At 42.7% G+C, this 27630-nt stretch overlaps 1 protein-coding gene across 1 annotated transcript in view; it reads right to left on the bottom strand.

The window, feature by feature from the left end:
- WBP11 (WW domain binding protein 11) overlaps positions 1-27630 on the bottom strand; it is a gene marked incomplete in the record, with an annotated part of 1089603 nt that overhangs the window by 120202 nt on the left and 941771 nt on the right. Inside the window, 1 exon segment of the mRNA XM_044068181.1 lies at positions 696-878. Within this exon segment, the coding sequence (XP_043924116.1) occupies positions 696-878 (183 nt within the window).

Below are 27630 nucleotides of genomic sequence, written 5' to 3'. Positions count from 1 at the left end.
CTAGCAATAAAAAGCATTGACAAAAACTTTGCAAAATTACATTATTAAAACAAAATTAATGCAACAGTTTCAGCAATGCCTATAGGCTAATAAGTAGAGGCATTTTGTCCTGCAAAGAAATCAAGAAACATCACCAAACAATTAGATCAATTAAGGATGCATTTCATACATTTAGCTACAATCCACTTTTCATATTTTTTTCAGTACTACAATATGAAGACTTACATTAGACAAATATACTGTGTACACCCTTTGAGGAAAAAAAAAGCTGTGGATGCTTAAGATAAGAGCTAAAAGGATGCAAGTGCAAAACTGTGTAAGAATTCAAGAACAAAAAGTAAATGTAAAAGATAACTTTTCTTGATGCTACAAGAATTTATGTTGTTGGTTAAAAATGATCATCAAGTAAGTGGGAAAATGAACAGATAAGGCACAACAACCAAAGATAACCTTTTGTCAGCTTTCCACTTCAAATAGTGTAGTCTTTGACAATTGCAGTTTCGAAGGTGTGGAACTGCTGACACAAGTAACTGCAAGCAACAGTTTATCATTAAGAATGTTTCCTAACATATTATTCTTTACTGTTGACCACAAAAGGAGAGATTTAACATTTGTAACATGACTTACCTGCAAATTTCAACCAATGCACATTCACTACAAACTTATAAAAAAATGACAGCTAAAAATACGCTTACCTGGGGGTGCAGCGGGAGGTAATCTAGGCGGAGGTCCTCGTGGAGGTGGACCAGGTGGAAGACCAGGAGGAGGGCCTGGAGGAGGGCCAGGAGGTCTCCCTGGAGGTGGTCCTGGAGGAAGCAGTCGTGGTAATGGTGCTCTCAATGCTGGTAATCCAGGGGGACGTAGAAAAGGTGGGGCACCTACAATAGCAATAACAATTTATTCAAGTTAACAAATGGAAATAAACAAATAATCAAATGGAAAAAAATTATTCCTATGCAAAGTGCAGGCTCCTATTATAAAGGCAGATCTACAGACAGTCAAATTTACAACGTAATAAAAACAAGTAAGCAAAACAATGAAATGCAATAAATCAATAATCCATAGACCTGCAGTTGTTTAACTGGTAGAAGTCATACTTCCACTATGTTAAAAAAGCACATTAAGGCTACAAATTCATTTTTTCACTAAATGGATTTATTTGCCATTATTAAGTGCTTCTTGTTACAGCTACTTAAGGATATTTTAACAAAATCTGGAAAAGCAGTGACAGCTGAACTCAGTTTTTTCTATGTATTCTACCCATATGCCTGCCAGTCATCAAGCCTTCCCAACTCTGGAGGGGAAGTCACACAAACAACGGTAGGGCTGCTTGAACCCTTGGCAGCATCCTGGAAATTAAAGTTTTTTTTTCCTCTTCAAGTCCCTAACTCCTCCACTTGGACAAGGGAGCATGTGTCACCACAGGAAGTAGTACAGGCCCTTGTGCATGTGCACACATGCTTCTATACATCTGCTGAGCCATGCTACCGTATTTGCATTTGATAATCTGTATGAAAGCCCCACGACTGTCCACAAGTACTGCTGCCCCTACTACGAGGAACTGCAGCATAGGGCATCTCTGTTCTATTGCTTCCTCCCTGAGAGGACAGCCATGCCAGCTCTAGCAGGAACCTGAGCATCTAACAGCAGTCAACTGGATCACAGTTAGGACATTCTCTCTCTACATCAGTGGAGACTGTCAAATTAATTTTAACCTGGTTCTTGCTTGCAACCCATCCTAAATACAAGCTAGCAGAACTGCCTTGCCTTGCTTTCTAGGTTGGTAATCAGCTACTAAAATAACTCTGTCTTTTAGTTAAGTGGAAATGTTTAGCACTTTCAAGGCCTGATCTATGACCTATGCAAGCACTCCTCAATGCAGGTGTCCACTCTGCAAGCTAAAGTCAGAAATGATCTTGCAGAATAAGTTGTGGGAATTCTAGACCCTCCTTGGAGCAAGGGGAAGGGAGTCTGGCTCCATACTGTAACACACAAACAAGTGTTTTTCAATACATATTATGAGATATTTAATGCATTAAAATCACTCAGTGCTGCTCCTTCTTATATATTAATGTGTTTTACCATAAATGGCTGGTATAAGACCCGACATTCTAATGTGGTTTTGTTTTACTGCTTTGTCCTCTGGTTCTTAGGATCCATTTTAAGGTCTTTTTTCTATGAGCCATGACAGACATAAGGATTTTTTTAACCTACACATAAACAGAATGACAAAAGTCTGTTACAGGCATCTTACACAGCCTCAGGAACCAGACTACTTTTCAGTTTTTGCATGAATTATCCAGATTTGTTCTGGTCTCATTTCTACTCTAACCTATTTGCAATAGATATAAATCCTCAACAAAACAGAGTAGCTGAACTGCAGATTTTTCTAAGGCTGTCAAGCTGTAGTCCTTCAAATACTGACAGACCCTTTTCAACATTATTCCAACGGTGTCAAATCTATTATTACAAACTCAAAGCTGTGACACTTCAAAAGAAACTGCATGCAAACTACTTTTACTATTCACCAGTACAGAGAGAAAAGATATGCATGTTTTTTACCTTAATTTTGTGAAATGTACTGTACTTGCAAAAGCTATTTTATTTTATAATTTATGTTATCACTGTCTTGACAGTATAGCATCATACAAAATGGGCAAATCCTTCTATTCTTGAATTTAATAATTTTTTTAAAACTGAAGCAAAAATGCCTTCATGCAATACATTTTTCCACTCTTTTTGTACTGCTAACCCTTGATTTGTTACTCTGTAGTATACTAGCACTTCTCAAAAAAAAGAACATATTCCTTAAGCATTACAACTGTGCTGTTCATAAGACCACAACACAACTGGCTACGAAGATGCCACAATTACAGTAAAGAATACCTTAAATAAGTGTAACGCAATCCAAAAGAAGGTGGTCAACCACATGCACGGACACTGTTTCGCTTCCTCTCTGCAACAAAAGCACAGGAGAAAGTTCCACCACAATGTACATTTTTTTATACTAGTTGCGGACATCAACAAAACAAGGGACTCTACCAATGTGACATTTTGGGCAGTACCTTTCATGAAAAACTACAGATATCCCAGTGTCTAAAGTATGCCATGCGGAAGCAGACAAATTCCTTTGCCAAGGCATTCAAAAGATTAATCTTAAAAATAGGTGGGTAGACTTTCCCTTTTTCTGATGACCAGGCAAAGAAATTAAATATTTAATATGTACAGGCTAGTTTCTGGTAACTAAGACTAACTTATGGCACCAAATGCAACTTCATACTTGAATTAAACTCTTGGTGATGGTGGATTTCTCATTTAATGGGAACCTGACTTGACTAATGAAAAGTACAGTTTTGTACCTACCATAAATGTAGATGTTCGAGTGTTCACCCTGCTGCAGTCATCACATTAGGGTTATCCTGTTGTCAGGCGGTCCCGCAGTCGGCCTGAGTTCCAAAGTCTTGGTCCGGCGTCGGTTGCTGTCGCTTCTTCCCTGACGTCAGAGCGCCAGGGGTATATAAGAGGCATCCAACGCCATTTTCTTCAGTTTTTCTTGCCCCAGATGTCAGGTGCCCCAATAGGTAGGCAATGTATATCTATATATATATATATATATATATATATATATATATATATATATATATATATATATCACTAGATAAAAATAAAACAATACCTTTAGGCACAAGCAAATACACCACAGAGTTTGAATAGGATAGAGTGGTATAGATAAGTTCAGCTAGTTCAGAGGGGATGGAGGGAGAGTAACCTGGACTGCAGCAGGGTGAACACTCGAACATCTACATTTATGGTAGGTACAAAACTGTACTATGTTCATCGTGTTACCCTGCTGCAGTCATCACACTTGTGTTGAATCCCAAAGCTAAGGATGGGAGGTGGAGTTACACAGGGTTAGAAGGAGCTAGTAGGCCCTGCAAAACTGCAGTGGCAAAACCAGCTCTAGTCTTAGAATATAGAGGTAAGTGATAGTGTTTGGTGAAGGTGTGCACTGAACTCCAAGTTGCAGCTTCCAGAATATCCTTGGTTGGCACTCCCCTGAGAAAGGCTGCTGATGTAGGTGTAGCCCTGGTGGAGTGGGACCTACTGTTAGCAGGTACCGGTTTCCCATGATGCGTGTAGCAGAAACGTATGCAATGCACTATCCATTAAGAAATGGTCTGTTTTGAGATAGCTTTTCCTTGCGATTCTGTAGCATAGGCTACAAAGAGCTGGTCAGAATTTCTGAAAGCCTTAGTTTTATCCAAGTAGTAACGTAATTGCCTGTGAATGTCCAAAGAGTGCAGGAGTCTTTCTCCTTTGTTCTGGGGATTTGGGAAAAAGATGGGCAAATGAATGGTTTGGTTTAGGGCCACATTGGACACCACCTTTGGCATAAAGGAAGGGTTAGTTTGTAGAGAGAGAGAGACTGTCTTGAAAAATGAGGAAAGGCTCCACTGTCATTAGTGCCTGTAGCTCTGAGACTCTTCTAGCTGAGGTTATTGCAAGTAGCAGGGCAGTTTTCCATGAAAGAAATTTTAAATCAGCTGAAAAAGCTGGTTCAAAGGGCGGCAGCGTAAGCTTTTCCAAAACAAAGTTGAGATCCCAAGTAGGTGTTGGTGCTCTCCTTGGCGGTCTTATGTTCTTAGCCCCTCTGAGGTACTGTCTTAGGAGTGGATGCGGGAATAAAGGAGGATCCGTGTTGTGATGAGCTGAAATTGCTGAGGCGTGGATCTTAATAGATGAAAAACAGACCTTTGTGCAACATCTCAGTTAAATATTGTAGAATCTGAGGAATGTTTGGATGAAGGGGTTAAATCTTCCCCATGTGTCTGAATAGGTTTTCCTGCTGCTGGGCCTCCTGGCCTCCAGATAGAGGTGTTGGCTGGTTGTTTAGGTAATTTGCATTGCAGCCAGGTTTAAAGTCTTGAGCTGGCTGTGTAGAATCTGATTGTCTCGCTGGGTGAGCAGGTGAGGAATTTGTGGTAAAATCCATGGTGGGCCGTGGGCCATGTTCCTTAAAATTGGATACCAATGCTGGCGTGGCTAGTCTGGTGCAACGAGCATCATTTGTGGCCTCTCTAATCTGACTTTCAGCAGTACATTTGCTAGAAGAGGCAGTGGAGGAAAGGCATACACTGTTAATGTTTTCCAACTGAATGAGAGGGCGTCCACTTTTCAAGCTTGTGGATGGAATGTCCTTGTGCAAAATTTTTGAAGTTGGTAGTTTTGGGGGCTTGCAAACAGATCTATGTCTGGGCGTCCCCATTTTTGAGCTATCATTGCAAATACTTGTGGATCTAGTTTCCACTCGTGTGGATCCATGATGTTTCTGCTTAGGTCGTCTGCCAATGTGTTTTTCTTTCCTGGCAGGAATTGTGCTTGTAATTGAACCTGGTAAGACAGTGCAGTGTTCCACAAGGTCATTGCTTGCCTGCATAGAGGGTAGGAATGTGTGCCCCTTGCTTGTTTATGTACCACATTACTGTGGTATTGTCCGTCTTTATTATTAGTTGTCCTGGGTGTAAGAGGTTCTTGAAAGCTGTTAGGGCATTCTGTACTGCTAGCATTTCTTTTTGATTGATATGCAGATGCCTCTGATCTGTAGTCCATTTGCCCTGAATGCACTGTCCTGCCATGTGTGCTCCCCAGGCATAGTCCGATGCATCTGTTGTCATAGTTTGCCTGGCTGTGGGTAAGGTGAAAGGCTGACCCTTGTTGAGGTGACATGCCTGTGACCACCATAGAAACTCCTGTTGAAGGCAGGGAATGAGTGGTATTCATTGTTTCCAAGCTGTGGCTGTGCCAAGTCCATACGCTTTTCAGGTACCATTGTAATTTCCACATATGCAGTTTTGCAAATTGTATTAGTAGTATGCAAGATGCCATGAATCCCAAGGCCTGCAGAATTTTTCTTGCAGGAGTTGGGTCTTTGTTGCCATTATTTTGAAATATTGAGTCAGCTGTTGTTTCTTGTCTGGCGTGAGATAAGCCATCTGGGCCGTTGTATTCAAGCTGGCACCCAGGAATATTATGTTTTGTGAGGGCACTAGTTTTGATTTCTTTTCGTTTACTGTGTACCCTAGGCAACTTAGAAGGTGTTTGACAAATGCCAGATGCTTTAAAAGAATGTCCTTGCTTTCTGCTTGAATAAGGCAGTCGTCCAGGTATGGGTATATTTGAAATCCTCTTTGTCTGCAGTATGCAATTACTGGTGCCAAGCATTTTGTGAAGACCCTGGGTGCAGCAGATAAGCCAAAGGGCAGTGCAGGGAATTGATAATGCATTGAACCTGCAATGAAGCGGAGGTATCGTCTGCAATTTTGTCTGATAGGGACATGCAGGTATGCCTCCTTGAGGTCCAACGTTACAAGCCAAGCATTCTTGCCCAGCATGGGAAGAAGCTGCTGTAATGTTAGCATCTTGAATTTTGGTACTTGCAGATAGGTGTTCAGAATTGAAAGATCCAGAATGGGTCTCCATGCTTTGTCCTTTCTTGGGACTAGAAAGAGTCTTGAGTAAAATCCTTGTCCTTGCTCCTGTGTAGGTACCTGTTGAATGGCTCTCATGTCCATGAGAGCTGTAATTTGTTTTTGTGCCTCTGTCCATTGATTTGGTGGCAGGTTTGGCATTCCTTTTATCCTTGGTAAGGTATGAAAGTGGAATCTGTATCCTTGAGAGACAATGTCTAGAACCCATTTGTCTTTTGTGATGATGTGCCAGTTGTCTGCAAAAAAATTCTAATTTTCCTCCCAAGGGAGCTGCCAGGAGAGATTTGCTTGGTAGTTTAAGGACTGAGTCATTGTGTTTGTCTTCTGCTAGCCTGTGGCCTGTCTTCTCCTCCTTTCTGGGTAGCAGTACCCCATTGGTGAGGTTTGTAAGGGCCTTGTGACTGACCTCTGCCCCTTGGGCATCTGTATTTGCCTTTCTGTGATCTGTCAGAAGCTGGAAAGGACCAGTTTTTCGTTGGCCAATTTCTGCTGAAACGAGGGGGTTGTACCTGCAAAAAATCCTTGACCGTCTGCATAGACTTTGCCTTATCCTCCATTTTCTTTAAAACCTCTTCTGCTTTGACACAAAATAACACATTCTGCTGTAAAGGTGCATCCAATAATTTTGCTTTAACATGATCAGGAAAGGTTTGTTCTTTTAACCAAGCATGTCTACGTATGACAGAGCCAGTAACAGCTGCTCTACAGGAAGCTTCCAATGAATCAAATCCACATTGTAAAGTATGTTTGCCCACCTGTTCAGCTGCATGCAACAGATCCTGCATTTCCTTGAATTCAGACTGTTCAGTATGTGTGCTCATTTTTTGTTTTAATTGAGACATTAGGAATTGCTGATATTTCAGCATGTGAAACTGACAATTTAATGCTCTCATTGCCAGAGTTGCTGAGGTGTATATTTTCTTTCCCCATCTATCTAGGGCTCTGGAATCCCTTTCAGAGGGCACAGGATTTTTAGCCATAGAAGCTTTAGCTCCCTTAGGACCCTGGGAAATTGTTTCTGGGTCAGCCACAGGGCTTTTCTAAAGGAATTTGTGTGAGTCTTGTACTTTTTAGTATCTGTCTGGTTTGGCTGGAGCAGGAGGTAGAGAGTCTGGATTTAGACTAGACTCCAAGTAAACATCATCCACAATATCCAAAACTGGAGGGATAGAAAGAGGTCTGTGCTGGGGTAGTAAAAGGAACTCTCGGAGCCTTTTCTTAGAATCAGAGTAGTCCTGGCCTTCCCAGTGGAAATGTTCCCTCATGGTATGTAAAGTTTCCCCAAAGGAGTAGTCTTCAGGGGGAGATGCTGAGGGAATAGAGTCTTCAGCATCAGAGTCTTCATAAGGTGGAAAAGTGTAATCCTGTTCCTCAGGAGAATCTGAGGAAATTGAAACCTGGTCAGAGGAAGCATAATCCTCCTCTTGTCTTGGTCTTTTATCAGGAGGGGGATGGGAACCCCTGATTAGGGTAATCAAATCTTCAGCCATCTTAAGCATCTGTTTCTTAGGCATGGGGCCTTGAACTGTAGACTGATGTACAGTCTTCTTTGGTTTTAAAGGAGTTTTAAGCTTAGCATAAGATTTAATGGTGAGTGTAGTCGGTCTGAAGACACCTTCTGCAACCAAAGGTGTTTCCACTGCACCGGGGTCTACTTCTGCTCCGGTGTCGGAAGGGCCTAATGAAGATGGCTGCGTCGGCCTAGTAGACTCCGCTTGAGAATCTGCAGCTGTCTGGGGTTCCAGTTCTGCGGTCATCAGGGGCTGCGTAGGCACCTCACTGAAAACCGGAGAAGCGGCAACAGGCCCAGCAGAGGCCTCGGTGTCCGGCTTGTTCCTAGGCTACCTGTCCTTATCCTTGCATTTTTTATGCACGCCGGTCGTCGGCTGCTCTGATGGCATGATATAATTAAATTTCCTACCAAAGTAATGTCGTGCGAAGTCAAAACTGCGTTTGATAGTTCGTTTATTAAACCTAGCACAAAACCGACAACCTGTCACGTCGTGGTCTGGGCCTAGGCAAGGAATACAATTAGGAATGGAAGTCCTTATGAGGTATTTGCTTCCCACAAGAAATGCAATTGTTAACTTTTTCTGACATCAGACTGAGGCAAGAAAAGGTTCCCCAACGGGGTACTTAGCTTTATTGAAGACTTCGGACTGAAATTCGAATCGAAAATCTTAGGTGTCGGCCAACCGGCACTTGCGAACTGCTTCTGCTTCGGGCACCGCGTGGCAAGAAAGACTGAAGAAAATGGCATCGGATGCCTCTTATATACCCCCTGGCACTCTGACGTCAGGGAAGAAGCGACAGCAACCGATGCCGGACCAAGACTTTGGAACTCAGGCCGACTGCGGGACCGCCTGACGGCAGGATAACCCTAGTGTGATGACTGCAGCAGGGTAACACGATGAACATCAAAAAGGTATGGAGTTCATATTACAAGAACTACTATAACTAGTAGGAGTATTTCACTTGTAGATTACTATAGGGTAGTCTTCAGCAGGAGGAAGAAATACAAAAAGCTATGTGGGTATGGCATTAGAATTATGCATTTGGTCAGCGGAGGGCTGTTTTATCTAAAAAAAAAAAAATGGTGATAACATTAGCATTGATGCACTATATGCATTTAGAAAGTTCAGGATGAGGTATGAGACATAACATATTAAGTCTAAGAATATTTAATGAGTTAGCTATTTGTGTCCACTTACTGCAATTGTCTAACTAGATCAAACCCATTTTCAGTAAAGGCCCAAAAGAGAAAAAGCTTCACAGAGTGAGAGAAAACATGGTATAACATTAGAGAAGATTGTACATGCTACTCTATATCAGGAATTAAATAAGAAACATCAGATTATACTAGGGAAATAGTAAGGAACAAACACTAGGAACAAACAATTTTAGAACATTAACTTCAAATAGTAAGATTACACAACACAGTAATGAATGCCAAGGAAGCAAATTTTACTCAACATTTACAAAAAAAATGCGGCCAAGGAAGCTCATAATTATAGATTATGAGAAGGTGCTGCCAAAACGTGTTTATTAGTCAGCTTCACTTCAGTAAACCCCTACAGGAATGTCAAAACAGTGCAACAGCGGGACAAGTAAAGTATAACAGAGCTACTGTTTATTTATGGAATAGAAAGGGCACAGAGTAAGTGGGAGAATAAGACGAAAGTGGAGGATGGCATTCAGAGAGACTTTTTTTTAGTAGATTTACATACAATAAATACCAGACTACCCGAGAAGAGAGGCTTGGCAAATACATAACACAGTCACAGATAAGAGTAGGGAAGGTTTTAATCTGGAAGAGAAGATGTAGAGGACTGGAGCTCCTGCAGATAAAAAAAAAATGAATAAATATTATGGTAAGTCAAAAGCTGGGAGAGGATATGATGACAACAGGAACAGGAATTGTGGGATCTGAATGAAGAATAACATGGAATGGGAACAGTAAATTACTTTTTAATAGACCTACACACAATAAATAACAGGAAAAAAAGAACGAGAGGCTTGATTATATATAAAACAGTGAATGCTCAGAAAAGTAAGGGTTTTAGTCTGTAGGAAAAGATGCAGATGACAGGAACTACAGCAAATAGGAGGGTGAATAAAGATTATGAGGAGTCAAAATTAGGGAAAGGATAGGATAAGAGTAGGAATAACTCAGAGCATGGGATCTAAAATGAGGGTTATGTGGAATGAGAACAGTAATTACAAAACATGGAAGATAGTGACAGGGAGGGTTAGCAGGGTTGAGAGATCTGCAAGGAGACATCATATGTAAGATATATGAGATGCCTAACTGATACAGCAAGGTCTTAAGTGACGCTAACAATTCAGTGACAAATCCAGTTAGAGATAACATGAAAAGTACAGTTGTGTACACTTGACATAAATGTAGATGTTCGAGTATTCACTACTGCAGTCATCACACTTGGGTTATTTGCCTGCAGGTAGCCCTCAGTCGGCAAAAATACCAGAGACTAGGTATTTCTGCGTCGTTTGCTGTCGCTCGAGGACTGATGTCAGGTCATCAGGGGTATAAAAACAGGCAGCCGACACCATTACAGTAGTTTTTCTTGTCCCAAACATCAGGAGCCCCCCCAATAGGGAGCTAAGTTATGGTGGCCTGATTAACAAAGTCTTGGGTCCTGTGTCGGTTGCTGTCCCTTCATCCATGACATCAGGGGTATAAAACATGCAGCCGATGCCATTACATCAGTTTTTCTTGCCTCAGATGTATGTCAGGTGCCCCCCTAGTGGGAAGCAATTAAACATAAAAGCAAAAAGATATACCTCCAACAAAAAAGCAAATACACCAAAAAGGCTTTTAAGCATAGTAAAGGAAAGTAGAGGTTTAGCCAAAAGAAGTTAGGGGGCTGGAGGGAGAGTAACCAGGACTGCAGCAGTGAATACACTCGAACATCTACATTTATGGTAAGTGTACACAATTGCACTATGTTCTTCGTGTTTCACTGTTGCAGTCATTACATTTGGGTAGATTCCCAAAGCTATGGTTGGGAGGAGGAACTTAGATAGCATTAGGGCCAGCTATAAGGCCCTGCAAGACTGCAGTGGCAAAGCCAGCTCTGGATTTAGAGAAAATTGGCAAATGATAATGCTTGGTGAAAGTATGTACAGAACTCCAGGTAGCAGCTTCTAGGATGTCCCTGGTAGGGATGCCTCTGAGAAAGGCTGTAGAGGTAGATGCAGCCCTGGTGGAGTGAGGTCTGACCCCCTGGGGGATAGGTTTTCCATGGTGCTTATAGCAGAAATTAATGCAATGGCTTATCCATATAGAAATGGTTTGCTTTGAAATAGCCTTCCCCTCTGCCCCTGCAGCAAATGCCACCAGCAGTTGTTCAGATTTTCTTTGAGATTTAATCCTGTTTAGGTAAAATCTAAGTTGCCTGTGTACATCCAATTAATGCAGAATCCGCTCCCCCTTGTTCTGTGGGTTGGGAAAGAAAGTTCGCAAATGAATGGTCTGATTAAGAGCCACACTGGATATCACCTTAGGCATGAAGGATCGATTGGTCCTGAGAGATACCCTGTCCGCATGAAAAATGATGAAAGGCTCCACTGCCATAAGAGCCTGTAATTCGGAAATCCTTCTAGCTGAAGTGACTGCTAAAAGGAAAGCTGTTTTCCAGGACAGAAATGTTATGTCTGCAGTAGCAGCTGGCTCGAAAGGAGGTAGAGTGAGTTTCTCCAATACAAAATTAAGCTCCCTGGCAGGGATTGGGAAGAAAAGGACAGGCCCTTGTGAAGCATCTCAGTTAAGTATTGCAAAATCTGAAGAATGTTGGGCACTGCTGTGGTTATCCCTTGAGCTTGATTTCAGGCACAGAATCTCTTCCATTTGTCAGCATAAGATTTTCTAGTTTTAGGTCTTCTCGCCTCCAAAATGACATCCATCACAGGTTTACTGAGGGATGCTAAGGGTGAATTTAGGTGATTAGCCACGCTGCAAGATTCAAAGTTTGGAGCTGTGTGTTCAGAATTTGGTTGTTCTGCTGAGACAGTAAGTAAGGTGTCTGAGGCAGGTGCCACGGTGGAAGGTGTGACACACTGCAGAGGAGTGACTACCAGTGTTGGCGAGGCCAGTCTGAAGCAATCAAAATCATTTTTGGTTTGTCCTGTTTGACTTTTAGTAGAACTTTGGAGAGCAGAGGCAGAGGAGGAAAGGCATAGACTGATAGGTTTTTCCAGCTGAAGGATAGAGCATCCACTTTCCAGGCTTTTTTGTGATGAGTTCTTGTGCAAAATTTGTCCAACTGATAGTTCTGGGGTGAGGCAAAAAGATGTCTGGGCTCCCCCATTTCCATGTCAACATTTTGAAAATCCGTGGTTCCAGTTCCCATTCGTGTGGGTCCATGAGATTTCTGCTTAGTTCGTCTGCCAGAGTATTCAGCTTTCCTGGAAGGAATTGAGCTGGTAGTTGTACTTGATAGGTCAATGCCGTGTTCTACAATGTCATGGCTAGTCTGCAAAGGGGGTAGGAGTGTGTACCCCCCTGCTTGTTTATGTACCACATAACCGTGGTGTTGTCTGTCTATCATTAATTGTCCTGGATTAAGGTAGTCCTTGAAGGCTGTTGGTGCATTCTGCACAGCTAGCATCTCTTTTGGATTGATATGAAGGTGCATTTGATTTGGGCTCCATTTGCCCTGAATGCACTTCCCTGCCAAATGAGCCTCCCAAGGATAGTCTGATGCATCTGCAGTTAGGGTTTGGGTGTCAGGGGGTGGTGTGAATGGCAGTCCCTTGTTTTGGTGGCAGGTCTCTGCCCACCACAGGAACTCTAGTTGCATGCAAGGTATGATAGGAATCATTGTTTCCAGGCTGTGACAATGCTGACTCCATAGACTTTTTAAATACCACTGAAGTTTCCTCATATGCAGTCTTGCATATGGAATTAGAAGAATGCAGGAGACCATGAACCCCAAGGCTTGTAGTATTTGCCTTGCGGAAAGCAAGGTTTTTGTGGCCACCTGTTTAAAGTAAGTCACCAAATGAATTTGCTTCTCTGGCATAAGGAAAGCCATCTGGGCAGTTATATTCAAGCTTGCACCCAGGAATGTAATTTTTTGAGAGGGTACCAGTTGTGATTTCTTTTTGTTTATAGTGTACCCTTGACAAGTGAGAACCCTTTTTACAAACGCCAGATGCTTTAGAAGAATGTTCTTGTTTTCTGCCTGAATTAAACAATCGTCCAGGTATGGATATATTTGAATATTTCTTTGCCTGCAATATGCAATTACTGGAGCCAGGCACTTTGTAAAGAACCTGGGCGCAGTAGATAAGCCAAAGGGCAGTGCAGAGAACTGGTAATGCAAGAAGCCTGCTTTGAAGCGGAGGTATCTTCTGCAAGATTCCCAGATTGGGATATGCAGGTAAGCCTCTTTTAAATCTAGAGTTGCCAACCAGGCATCTTTGCCTAGCATAGGAAGTAACTGGTGAAGAGTCAGCATCTTGAATTTTGGGATGTCCAGAAAGGTGTTTAGAGTAGATAAAGTCCAGAATTGGACGCCAAAATTTGTCTTTTCTGGGTACCAGGAACTGGTACTAGTTGAATAGCCCCCATGCTCATGAGGGAAAGTACTTGTTTCTGGGCCTCTGCCCACTGATTTGGGGGCAGGTCTGGCCATCCGTTTGGAATTGGCATCGTGTAGAAATGAAATCTGTATCCCTGGGATACTATATTTAAAACCCATTTGTCCTGGGTAATGAGTTCCCAGTTCTTTGTATGAAGAGCAATCTTTCCCCCCAATGGGGCAGTCAGAAGATAAGTGCTTGGAGATTTTAAAAGGAAGTCATTGAGACAGTTTACCATAGGGTGGTGTCTTGTTATTCCCAGACTTGGAAGTGGAGGCCCCCCACTGCTTAGTTCTGCGAGTCCCCTGGGACTGAAACCTGTTCTTTTTGCTGTGTCTGGGTTTGGCTTGAGAAGACCCGGAAGGGGCTGGAAAGGACCAATTCTTAGAAGGCCAGTGCCTACTAAATCTAGGAGGCTGAACTTGTAAAAAATCTTTAACAGTTTGTGTAGATTTAGCTTTATCTTCCATCTTTTTAAAAACTTCTTCAGCCTTGTTGCCAAACAGGCGGTCCTGATTTAAAGGAGCATCCAACAATTTAGCTTTAACATGATCAGGCAAAGACTGCTCCTTAAGCCAAGCATGCCTTCTAAGCACAGATCCAGTAACAGCAGCCCTGCAAGAGACCTCTAAAGAATCGAAACCACATTGCAAAGTATGTTTTCCAACTTGTTCAGCAGAATATATTAAATCCTGTAAGTCTTTATTTTCGACACAGTCAGGAATCAACATCATTTTCTGTTTAAGTAGTCCAATAACATGTTGCTGATATTTTAACATATGAAATTGGCAGTTTAAAGCTCTAATTGCCAAGGTTGCTGAAGTATAAACCTTTTTACCCCATCTATCCAGCGCCCTGGAGTCTCTATCCGAAGGTGTAGGATTTTTAGCAGTAGAAGCCTTAATGCCCTTGGGCCCCTGTGAAATAGTCTCTGGATATGCAATAGGATTTTTGAAAAGGAACTTGTGGGACTCAGGGACCCTGTAGTATCTGTCAGGTTTACTGGGAGCAGGAGGCAGGGAATCAGGGGCCAAACTGGATTCCGAGAAAGCATCATCAACAATGTCTAGTACAGGAGGAATAGCCAAAGGCCTATGCTGAGGTAGGAGATGGAAATCCCTAAGCCTCTTTTTCGAATCAGAAAATTCCCGGCTTTCCCAGTGAAAATGTTCCCTTAGAGTATGCAAGGTTTCCCCAAAAGAAAAATCCTCAGGAGGGGAAGCAGAGGGAATGGAGTCCTCTGCATCAAAATCCTCATAAGTAGGTAAGGACAAATCTAGGTCATCAGAAGAGTCAGAAAAAACAGAATCCTGATCAGAAGAGTCATAATCAAGCTCAGCCCTAGGCCTCTTAGAGGTGGGGGGGTGGCAACCCCTGATTAAAGTTATTAGATCTTCAGCCATTTTTATCCTTTGTTTTTTAGGCATAGAGGCCTGAGCATGTGGCCTGGGCGTCGGTTTTTTAGACATGGATCGAGATTTAGGCCTTAGTAATGAAGAAAGCATTGATTTAATATGCAAGTCCGTAGGCCTGAATACACCCTCAGAAGCCGGTGCCTGCACAGCGGCTCCAGACCCATCCAAGGTAGAGACATCCGCGGGTTCCCATAGTTAAAGTATCTCGCGGCATACCGGACTCTGAATGGGTCTCAGTAGAGGCCTGCGAATCAGAAGTAGCGGGTATCAGGGGCTGCAAAAGCACCTCACTGAGTAACGGCGAACTGGCGACTGGCTTAGGAGAAGAGTCATCGGCAGTTTTGGACCTCGGCGGCCTGTCTCTGTCTTTATCTTTGCATTTTTTCGCAATCCTGGTAGTCGGATGGCTAACCGACATTTCTGGATAATTAAACTATGAACCGAAATATTTAGAGGCGAAAATATACAGACGACAGATAGTGTGCTGATTAAATAAAGCACAAAACCGACAGCAAGATACGTCGTGGTCAGGGCCTAGGCAAGGAATACCATACAAATGAAAATCTTTATGAGGTATTTGCTTTCCACAAGTAATGCAATTATTAACTTTTACTGACATCGGAGGAGCAGGAAAAAGTTTGCCCAATGGGGTACATAGCTTTTAGTTGAAGACTTCGGTTCTGAAACCGGAAAACAAAAATTTTAAGGAGTCGGCCGACCGGCACTTGCGAACTGCTTCTGCTTCGGGCACCGCATGGCAAGAAAGACTGCTGTAATGGCGTCGGCTGCATGTTTTATACGCATAACGACCTGACGTCATGGAAGAAGGGACAGCAACCGACGCAGGACCCAAGACTTTGTTAATCAGGCTAACTGAGGGCAACCTGCAAGCAGATTACCCAAATGTAATGACTGCAACAGTGAAACACGAAGAACATCTAGCATAGCAGAAAGGCATTCAGATTGATGTTCATTGACAGCATTGAACTGGAAGCAGTAGTTCAGGGTGTGTGTGCTTCCATGTTACCTTTATACCCTACGCCTTGCACGGGGCCTGTAACATATGGTACTTGTAAGTACTAAAGTCTTGACTGGACAGTGGGTTATGAGTACTGCAACAGTGATGGGGCAGGACAAATAATAATACACTACACTACAACACAAGCCCACAAACATTAAATTAGGAACCAACAGGATACTTTTAAGAAAAAACATATCTTTCAGTAACATACACTTTTTTTTATACTAATGGAAAAATGATTACAAGACAAAAGGCTAGCAGCCTAAATGCTAGGAAGGAGCTGTGGCAAAAGGAAAAGAACCCTATATAATACTAATTTTATGAAAAATGGTATTGTTAGTTATCTGAGTGAAACTCTTGGCATTAGAAATAACTAAAAGAAAAAAGAGGTAAGTTAGAGCATTTAGCTGCAGCTAAGAGAATGTGTTTTCATAATGGCAGGAAATGAGATCGGAGGTTAGGGAAGGCACAGGGAGAATTATGGGAGGGGAAATCTGAAGAAGCTCAAGGCTAATTCAGGTCAGATGGACAGATGAAACAGTATCCAAAAACAAATTCTAAGAAAAAAACCCCACTTAAAATCTTCTTAGTAGATTTAATATAACTAAGCCTAATTTTTCATTATATTTTTCAATTTTAGTGGGTAATAAGCTTTAGACTCCTTAACTGGTGGGAAAACACCATGGTTTTCAGGCCCAATCTCGACTGAAGAAATTACACAGAAGCTGGCCTGATTAATGCCTAAGGTGTATCCATGTTTTCTGGGGTCTGTATCAGTGGAAAACTTCTAGGCTGTTTGGATATACTTTTTTTAATGATCAGCTTCAGTAGAATAGATTATTTCAGGCTCATGTTTCCTCAGATGCAGATAACAAGCCTTTAGGAGGGAAGCAATACAGTCGGAGGCCAGTCCAGGCACATGGTGGGTCTCATGAGTCTCAGGGATTCTTCAAAGGAAAGATTAATTCAAGAGAGCTGCAGAATAGGCAGGAGTTTCTAGGTTTTCATGCTCCTCATACAAGCCCAAAAAGCAGTCCTCTGCCCCTCCCATAAACTCCAGTGATGAGTCTGTTTACAGCCGCTCTAGGCAATGAAGATGTTACAGATGTGCAAGACATGCTGGTCAAGAAGGATCCAGCAGGCAGGAACATGCTGCCATGGGCAGTGGAGGCATAAGAAGCCTATGCCTCACCTACAGTTTTGACAATGGGACGTGTTTCTTGAGGTTACATTCTCATGCCTGGGAATCAAGCTGCAACCACACCTCAAAGATTTAATTATCATCCAGGTTCTGGAACAGAGTCTTGCTGCAAGAAATCCAAATGAATCAGCATGGGACACTGGATTCTACTGGGTTGGGGGAAAAACCCAAGATCTCAAATATCCCCAGTTCACTGTTGGGCGACTGAAGAGAAAATACCACAGGACTAGAGCATTCAGCAATGAACACTGGCTGATTAACCGGATGATGGGTGACACAAACACCAAAAACACACACCTCAGAGTGCAAGCTGGAGATCTCTCTCTCTCTCAGTTCCCTCATTATCCAAACAGGAAGATAGGTTTGAGTTCAACCCTCAAAATTCAAGGGTGAACTCCACATCTGTGGCAACTGAAGGGATGTTTGCTAAACTGTCTTACCACCAGGAAGGTGCTTAGCTGCAGTCTACACTCTAATCCTCGGTCCTTACGACACTGCTCTGCCTAAGTCTTGCAGCTGCATGTGGGGCGACACTTTCAATAATCCATACAGATAAGGCACTGCCAAATGCCACTGTCATCCTACTATAAAGCTGGGACATTAATTACTCTGCGTGACATCTGCAAGTATATGGTATGAACTGCTTTCACCTGCGGCAGCTCTTTATGATACATCCACTCCTAAAACAGTACTGGTGATGCTAGTGACAAGTCTTGGCAGGTTACACGACAACTACTAAGTCACTTAGATGACTTGCTCCTGGGCACTGAATGAGGAAGCTTTTCACTGACATAGCAGGATCAAAAATTTGAACTCAGTGAATGGCAGAAAAAATGACTGGCACAGGGAATAAACTGACTTATAAAGTCAGTATGTGACATCACAGCATGTACCATTATCTGGAATGCACTCTCCCGAGCCAAACGTTTCTAAGATAAAGTGCCAAATATTGGTTGATGGAGAGAATGAAACTAATTAGTTGCCAGTGGGATCTTCCCCTAAAGCATATACCCGTAGAATGACAAAGACCACCACAAGGAAGACCCTAAAGGGCCACCAACTACTAGTCATTGAACAAGGTGAACACTGACAGTCACCTTCTCTTATGAAGGCCATGCCACAGTAGACTTTTGGGTGCTGTACCAAAGTGGCTGGATCTCACTCTTATTTTGCTCATCAACAGCACAGTTAGATGTCTCAGCAATTTCAAACAAGGGCATGTCAAAAATCATGACAGTTACAATGAGGAAGTGAGAGGGGATTACAGGCTACATATGATAAATGGAAAAGGTAAGGGGAGAGATACACTCTAGAAGAAAGAGACAATAGTAAACTGATAAGATAAGGGTTGAAATGTTAACTTCAGCAATTAGAAATAGTGCACAGGAAAGCACTTTGGAAAGCAAGACATTGTGAGAAGGTGTTTACAGGCTACCTCTGACAAAAAAAAAAAAATAAAAGACACTAAACTTAAGTGAGTAGAGGCCTAGATTGCATCAGCCTGGGAGAAGGCTGGGTTGGGAAAACATCTGAACTTGCTTGTGGAGGAAGTAACAACTATGTGCCAAGCCCACATTACTTGAGAGCAAAGGACTTCAGGAATTTTATCACTTAATGCAACTAAAGGTGAAGACTTTAAAATGGACTGAGGTTTAAATCTGCAAATAAATTATTATGTTCAAAAAGTATGTACAACCAAGAGGTATCAACATTTGAGTCCTGAACATTTTATAAAATGTTGGCAATACTCCTGAAAGTTCAGTAATGCTATTTGGTACTCACTAAAAATACAACACATACAAAATACATTACTAAGCCTTCAGGTACTCCTCCTTCCTATGTTAAGGAACAAATGTATTTAGGCTTCCTTTTTGATCAGCATCTTGCCTTTCACAGATAGATTTGAAAGAGAAATATAGAAAAGTACTAGCTAATTTAAGAAAATTAGCTAACACCTCAAATTTAGTAACTGCTGAAACCAGATGAGCCACAGCCATAAATATATTTCCCTTTTCAGTATACAGGTTGTCAATCATAACCCTTTGCTCTTCACAAAATACCACTTGGCTCCAATCAGCAGAAAATTAAATACTTAAGATTTAATTACTTTTCAAACAAAAGAGAACACCAATGTACTACACTGATGAAAAGTAACTGGCAACTTGTGGGTGCCAGGTTTACTCTTCTTAACACACTTGCCTCCAAACTTCTGCATGAAAGATATTGCCTTCCAGTTCTTAAACTGACCACCAAAAACCCCTTCTACTCCTGCCTTAACTCAGACTCTCTCCAACTGCACAGACCTTTGCTACCTGTGAGATCCTTCTCCAAAGTTACCTCTCCTTGCTTCCTGACACTGTTGGTCACACTGACAATCTTAAACTATTCAAGATGTTTCTTCATTCCTGTATAGTTAAGAAAATAAATCTAACTGCTTCAGAGGCACAACAACTAGCTTATTTGCAACTCTAATTCGGCACCCCTCAGCATTAAGTTGAGGACCATTAAAAAAGAGATAGATCCTTTCTGTGACCAAGTGCTCCTCCCCTCTCCAGTCCTCTGTGTCATGCCCTCATATTCTATTTGAGGAGTTAAAAGGTCCATTCTACTAATAGGATATTGGGTCCTGGGTTCTCTGTGTCATCCCCTCACTTTGTCTATGAGGAGCAAAAAAAAAAAAAAAATAAATAAATAAAACAAACAAAAAAAAAAAATGGATTTGCTGATTTCATCCCCTAACAGTATACAGCCAGGGAGACTGGCCCATCACTCCACCCTTGCTATGCTTCTGAAACATGTTAACTTACACTATCTTTTTCTCTCTTCACTAGTTTCTACTGAATCTGCACGTTCTAACCTTTCATTTGAATTACTAACGCAAAATTTATTTTTTAAAAAGTTTTAACACTCCAATGAAATGGAGCGTTTCACCTTGTATATCTGCTGTGTTGTTGCTGCTCCAATCAAATGTGGCTTAACTTGCTGTTCCATATACTTTCTCCTGCACAACCTGTAAAATGCAACTGTATAATTTGCTTTATGTTATATGTATATTTTATCATTATATGCCACTGTAAATCTCTGTGTGTTGCTATGCTCTGATCATACGGACTTTATGTTTTGTGTCAGTTCATTGTATTTGTCTACTGGGCCCAGGTCATGGCTCAAAAGGGTCCTTGCACCAGTTCACTTACCTAGTTAACAAACCTTAAATACATATATAACTGTCAACTTGAAGTCTCTGAGCCCTTACTTTTTACTTGCTATAAACAAATAAGTGTGGATAAAGCTAACTCATTAACACAGAGTTGACATACTATCAAGCAAAAGAGTAAGAGTTCTCTCAGTGCAGACCAAGGATGAAAAAGCAGCCCTTCATTTCAATTGTGATGAAGATTTACTGCAAACTGAAAAAGCCTTCAGTAAGAACCCCAAGTTATTGTTATGCCAAAACCAGGGTTGCCAACAAAAAAAAAAAAGTATTTTGTCTGTGCGGAACAGCAGGCTCCACTTTACGATTTTTGATTGGCTCGTATGCCGGTATATGAGCCAATCAAAAATTCGCACAGCAGAGACTCTTCTGTTCAAGCTATTCTGCATTGAACAGAATGATTGGCTCATATATTGGCATACAGGCAATCATAAATCACAAAGTGGAGGCTGTTTTACCGGGATTTTAACCAGCAGTGCAGAACTCGGGATTCGGCTGCTGATACCAGGACAGTCCAGCTCAAACAGGGACGTCTGGCAACACTGGCCAAAAGGCATCTACTATGTCCACCAACACTATCCATGTACCCTACAAAAGCAGGTGGTTGATCTTCTCAAGACTCACCTAGCATCTGACATAATATATGTACCTGATGAGATCAGTAAACAGTAGGATGGGATGGAAGACTCTCAGCCCCTTTAGAATGAGAAACAGATGGAAACACCCCCCCCCCCCGATCAAGATGGAAAGGCTCTATGCTCCCCCGAAGATAAAATGCTGGATCTGTTCTTTATCTAAGAACACATGTTCTTCTAAAAGTAATCTTGAAGAATAGAACCCAAGATGTGACCATCTGGAAGCGCATTGAAAACACAATGGTAACTGCTATGGTTCTCAAAGTCGGGGCAAAGTCACAGAACCAGCCTTCCATCAGCAGTCAGGATCTGCATAGGCCTCTTGGCAGACTTAGCTGGAACAGCAAGACATAGTGACAAAGCTCAACACCGGACTGCCACTCATCATTTTGCAGGAATTCTTCTGTTTTCCTGGGATAGATTGATGTAGAAAAAGAAGAAACCATGAGTCTCACAGAGTCCCTTACCACCAATGTTTGTTTCCAATTTTACCGGTTTTCAGTTAGATGTTGGAAGGGAGCACCCAAATGGCCACTTAAACTCATTCTTGAAGGGAGGGAATAGTACAGTTTTGTACCTACCATAAATGTAGATGTTCGAGTGTAGACACTGCTGCAGTCATTACACTTGGGTTATCCTGCCGTCAGGCGGTCCCCAGTCGGCCTGAGTTCCAAAGTCTTGGTCCGGCGTCAGTTGCTGTCGCTTCTTCCCTGACGTCAGTGTGCCAAGGGGATATAAGATGCAGCCGACGCAATTTTCTTCAGTTTTTCTTGCCCCAGATGTCAGCTGCCCCCAAATAGGTAGGCCTTTCAAATTGCTAGTAAAATATATACTAGAAAAGCAAACAACCATTTTTAATTACCAGCAAATACTCCCTTTAGGAAATAAGGGCAGAAGACCTAGGTATGTACCAGAAAGTAAGAGGGAAGGAGGGAGGGTAACCTGGACTGCAGCAGTGTCTACACTCGAACATCTACATTTATGGTAGGTACAAAACTGTACTATGTTCATCGTGTGACACTGCTGCAGTCATTACACTTGGGTGGAATCCCAAAGCTGAGGTAGGGTGGATGGATCTATAAGGCATTAGGGGTGGTTATAAGGCCCTGCAGCACAGCAGTGGCAAAGCCTGCTCTGGATTTGGAATATAAAGGCAAATGGTAATGTTTGGTGAAGGTATGTAAGAACTCCATGTTGCTGCTTCTAAAATATCCTTGGTAGGCAGTTGAAGTGGCTGTTGCCCTGGTGCAGTGAGATCTAATGCTGCTAGGTACAGGTTTCCCATGGTGTGTATAGCAAAAACATATACAGTGAGCTATTCACTTTGAAATAGTCTGCTTTGAAATGGCTTTTCCCTGTGCTCCTGCAGCGTATGCTACCAATAATTGCTCAGATTTTCTGAAAGCTTTGGTTTTGTCCAAGTAGAAGCGTAACTGTCTGTGAATGTCCAAGGAATGTAGTAATCTCTCCCCTTCGTTCTGTGGTTTTGGATAAAAGGTTGGCAAGTGAATAGTTTGGTTTAGAGCCACACTTGACACTACCTTTGGCATAAACGTAGGGTTAGTTCTTAAGGATTCTCTGTCCTATCCTGGTGGAAGATGAGGAAAGGTTCCACTGCCATTAGTGCCTGTAATTCTGAAACTCTTCTTGCTGATGTTATTGCCAGTAGCAGAGCAGTCTTCCAAGAGATGTATTTTAATTCTGCTGTGTTAGTTGGCTCAAAAGGAGGTAAAGTTAAATTTTCCAAAACAAAGTTGAGGTCCCAAGTTGATGTAGGAGCTCTACGGGGTGGTCTCATGTTTTTAGCCCCTCTGAGGTACTGTTTGAGCAAAGGATGTGAAAAAATTGGTGGATCTGTGTTGTAATGAGCAGAAATGGCTGAGGCATGAATCTTGATGGATGAGAAGAAGAGGCCCTTGTCTAGCATCTCAGTTAAGTATTGAAGTATCTGAGGAATGTTTGGGACAAGAGGGTCAAGGCTGTGTGCTTGGTTCCAGGCACAGAATCTCTTCCATTTATCCAAGTAGGCTTTCCTGGTGCTAGGCCTTCTGGCCTCCAGAATGACATCCATAACAGCTTTGGAGAGAGGCAATGCTTGCTTGGTTAAGGAATTTTCCATGCAGCTAGATTAAGGTCTTTAGCTGGCTGTGAAGTATCTGATTGTTGTGTTAACAGCTGTCGGATTTGAGGCAAAATCCAGGGTGGTTTTTGTGCTAAGTTCTTTAAGACTGGATACCAGTGCTGGTGTGGCCAGTCTGGTGCAATCAGGATCATATTTGGCTCTTCCTGCCTGGCTTTTATGAGTACCTTTGGAAGGAGAGGTAAAGGAGGGAAAGCGTATACTTGTAGTTTTTTCCAGCTGAATGAGAGGGCATCCACTTTCCATGCTTGTGGATGGTAGCTCCTTGTGCAGAATTTCTGTAGTTGGCAGTTCATTGGGGATGCAAACAGATCTATGTCTGGTTTCCCCCATTTCTGTGCTATCATTCTAAAAATTTGTGGACTCAATTGCCATTTGTGAGGATCCATGATGTTTCTGCTTAGGTCGTCTGCCAGTGTGTTTTTCTCTCCTGGCAGGAATTGTGCCTGCAGATGAACTTGGTAGTTTAAAGCTGTGTTCCACAAGGTCATGGCTTGTCTGCAGAGGGGGTAGGAGTGTGTTCCCCCTTGCTTGTTTATGTACCACATAACTGTGGTGTCCGTCTTTAGTAGTAGTTGTCCTGGATGTAGCAGGTCCTTGAAAGCTATAATTGCATTTTGTACCGCTAGCATCTCTTTTTGATTGATGTGGAGATGCCTTTGTTCTGTGGGCCACTCGCCCTGAGTACATTTTCCTGCCATGTGTGCTCCCCAGGCGTAATCCGATGCATCTGTTGTCAGTGTTTGCCTGGCTGTGGGTTGAGTAAAAGGCTGTCCCTTGTTGAGGTGACAAGCTTGGGCCCACCACTGAAACTCCTGTTGAAGGCAAGGAATTAGTGGTATAACTGTTTCCAGATCTTGACAGTGTTGAGACCATACACTCTTTAGGTACCATTGTAGTTTCCTCATATGCAGTCTGGCATATGGAATTAGTAGTATGCAAGATGCCATGTAGCCCAAGGCCTGCAGAATTTTTCTTGCAGGGAGTTGGATCTTTGTTGCCATTAAATGAAAATATTGAGTCAGTTGTCCTTGCTTGTCTGGCGTGAGATAAGCCATCTGGGCCGTTGTGTTTAAGCTGGCACCCAGGAATATTATCTGTTGTGAGGGCACTAGTTTTGATTTCTTTTCGTTTACTGTGTACCCCAGGCAACTTAACTTTTTTACGTACGCCAGATGCTTTAGAAGAATGTCCTTGCTCTGTGCTTGGATTAGGCAGTCGTCCAGGTATGGGTAAATTTGAATTCCTTTTTGCCTGCAAAATGCAATTACTGGTGCCAGGCACTTTGTGAAGACTCTGGGCACAGTAGATAAGGCAAAGGGCAGTGCAGAGAATTGATAGTGCATTGAACCTGCTAGAAATCTAAGGTATCTTCTGCAGTTTTCTCTGATAGGGACATGCAGGTATGCCTCTTTGAGGTCCAAAGTCACGAGCCAAGCTTTCTTGCCCAGCATGAGAAGAAGCTGCTGTAGTGTCAACATTTTGAATTTCGGAACATCCAGGTAAGTGTTCAGAGAAGAAAGGTCCAGAATGGGTCTCCAGGCTTTGTCCTTTCTGGGAACCAGAAAGAGTCTCGAGTAAAATCCTTGGCCTTGCTCTTGTGGTGGTACCTTTTGAATAGCTCTCATGTCCATGAATGCTGTAATTTGTTTTTGAGCATCTGCCCACTGATTTGGTGGCAGATTTGGCATTCCTTTTAACCTTGGAAGAGTGTGGTAGTGAAACCTGTAACCTTGAGATATGATGTTGAGAACCCATTTGTCTTTGGTGATGCAATGCCAATTGTGATAGAAAAGAGCCAGTTTTCCTCCTAAGGGGGCTGCCAAGAGAGAGCTGTTTGGCAGCTGTAGTGGGAAGTCATTGAGACTGTTTTTTATAAGGTTGAGGCCTGTCTTCCCCTTCTTTCTGGCCCGGTGTACCCCAATGTCATAGTCTGTAAGGGCCTTGTGTCTGACCTCTACCTCTTGGACGTCTATATCTGCCCCTTTGAGGTCTGTCTGTGACATTTTTTGTTGGCCAATTTCTGCTAAAACGAGGAGGTTGAACCTGTAAGAAATCTTTGACCGTTTGCATAGATTTTGCCTTATCCTCCATCTTTTTTAATACCTCCTCTGCCTTAACTCCAAACAAAACATCCCGCTGCAAAGGTGCATCCAGTAATTTGGCTTTAACATGATCTGGTAGCGTATGTTCTTTTAACCAAGCATGCCTTCTAATGACAGAGCCTGTAACTGCTGCTCTACAGGAGGCCTCTAAGGAATCAAAACCACATTGCAAAGTATGTTTTCCCACTTGTTCAGCTGCATGCAATAAATCCTGCATTTCTTTCAAATTAGGAGGATCGGAATCTGGAAGCATCTTTTGTTTCAACTGAGACATTAAAAATTGCTGATATTTTAGCATGTGAAACTGGCAATTCAAGGCTCTCATGGCCAAAGTTGCAGATGTATAAACTTTCTTGCCCAGTCTGTCTAATGCTCTGGAATCTCTGTCAGATGGGACTGGGGTTTTAGCTGATGAGGCCTTAATCCCTTTGGGTCCCTGAGAAATAGTTTCAGGGTCTGCAACAGGGCTTTTGTATAAAAATTTGTAAGAGTCAGAGACTCTGTAATATCTATCCGGCTTAACTGGGGCTGGTGGTAAGGAGTCAGGGTTTAAGCTGGATTCAGTATATACATCATCCACAATATCTAACACAGGCAGAATGGCAAGGGGTCTGTGTTGAGGCAATAGGAGGAAGTTTCTGAGCCTTTTCTTGGATTCTGAATAATCCTGGCCTTTCCCAGTGGAAATGCTCCCTCATGGAATGTAAGGTCTCCCCCCAAAGGAGTAGTCTTCGGGTGGAGAGGCTGATGGAATTGATTCCTCAGCATCTGAATCCTCATAAGGGGGTAAGGAATACCCTAGGTCTGAGGATGAGTCAGAGGAAATGGACACCTGGTCTGAAGATTCATAGTCTGCATCTTGTCTGGGCCTTTTATCTGGAGGGGGTTGGGACCCTCTGATCAGGGTGATAAGGTCTTTGGCCATTTTTAGCATTCGTTTCTTAGGCATGGAAGCCTGCCCTGAAGATTGCTGGCTCTGTTTCTTTGCTTTTAAGGGAGGCTTAGATTTAACAGAGGGTTTAACAGTTAATTGGGTAGGTCTGAAAACACCCTCTGAAGCTGTGGATTGTTCAGCTACTTCGGTTCCCTCTGTAGGATTAAGTTCGGTAATCTGAACAGCAAGAGCGTCCGAAGGCCCAGCCAGATCCACGTGGGAGTCGGAGGCGGTCTGTGGTTCTGTAGAAGCGGTCGTCAGGGGCTGCATAGGCGCCTCGCTGAAAACCAGAGAACCGGCGACCGACCTAGAAGAGGCCTCGTCATCAGTCTTGGGCCTCGGATGCCTGTCCTTGTCCTTTTTATGAATTCCGGTCGTTGGAAGTTCCGACGGCATGGTGTAATTAAATTTTCTGCCAAAATAAAGTCGGGCAAAATCAAACTGACGTTTAATAGTGCGCTTGTTAAACCTAGCACAAAACTGACAAACCAGTGACGTCATGGTCTGGGCCCTAGGCATGGGATACAGTAGGAGTGGAAATCCTTATGAGGTATTTGCTTCCCACAAGAAATACAATTATTAATTTTTACTGACATCAGTCTGAGGCAAGAAAAAGTTTCCCCAACGGGGTACTTAGCTTTTTAGAAGACTTTGGCTCTGGATTCGGAATGAAAATCTCAGGAGTCAGCCAACCAGCACTGGCGAACTGCTTCTGCTTCGGGCACCGGGTGGCAAGAAAGACTGAAGAAAATGGCGTCGGCTGCATCTTATATCCCCCTGGCGCACTGACGTCAGGGAAGAAGCGACAGCAACCAACGCCGGACCAAGACTTTGGAACTCAGGCTGACTGGGGACCACCTGACGGCAGGATAACCCAAGTGTAATGACTGCAGCAGTGTCACACGATGAACATCTAAGCCACGCCACCTGAAGCAAAAGCATGCAACATTAGTTTAATCAAAGGTTACAGTGGAACATAGAGAAAACCACTCAGAATGCCATTTAAAGTTCTTGACGAGAGACTCTTGGCACCATTCTAAAGGATTTACAGCAACCTCTCCAAAGCCTGATCTACAAAACAGGACTGGGAACAAGACCATGAGACTGTTAATTAAGGACGCTATGATTCCTAGCTGCAGAGCAGAAAACCCTCTTGCCTACTCTATCAAAAGGCTAGAGACAGAGCAGAAAACACTCTTACCTACCCTGTCAAAAAGGCCTGGACTCCTTATGATTCTGAGCAGTTTACTGTTGCCGATACATCTGCACCCAGCAAGTCAATGGTTTTGAAAGCTACCGTATGATCTTTGTCATCTACAGTAGACCAGAGAGATCAGAAAAGAATTTATTCTGGAATGCTTGGTCAGAATGTCTTT

The sequence above is a fragment of the Protopterus annectens genome, chromosome 1.part0 (assembly GCF_019279795.1).
Source record: "Protopterus annectens isolate FY-2018-M chromosome 1.part0, PAN1.0, whole genome shotgun sequence".
Taxonomy (NCBI): domain Eukaryota; kingdom Metazoa; phylum Chordata; order Ceratodontiformes; family Protopteridae; genus Protopterus; species Protopterus annectens.
The sequence above is the reverse complement of the archived record's forward strand: the minus strand, read 5'-3'. Positions and strand labels throughout refer to the sequence as shown.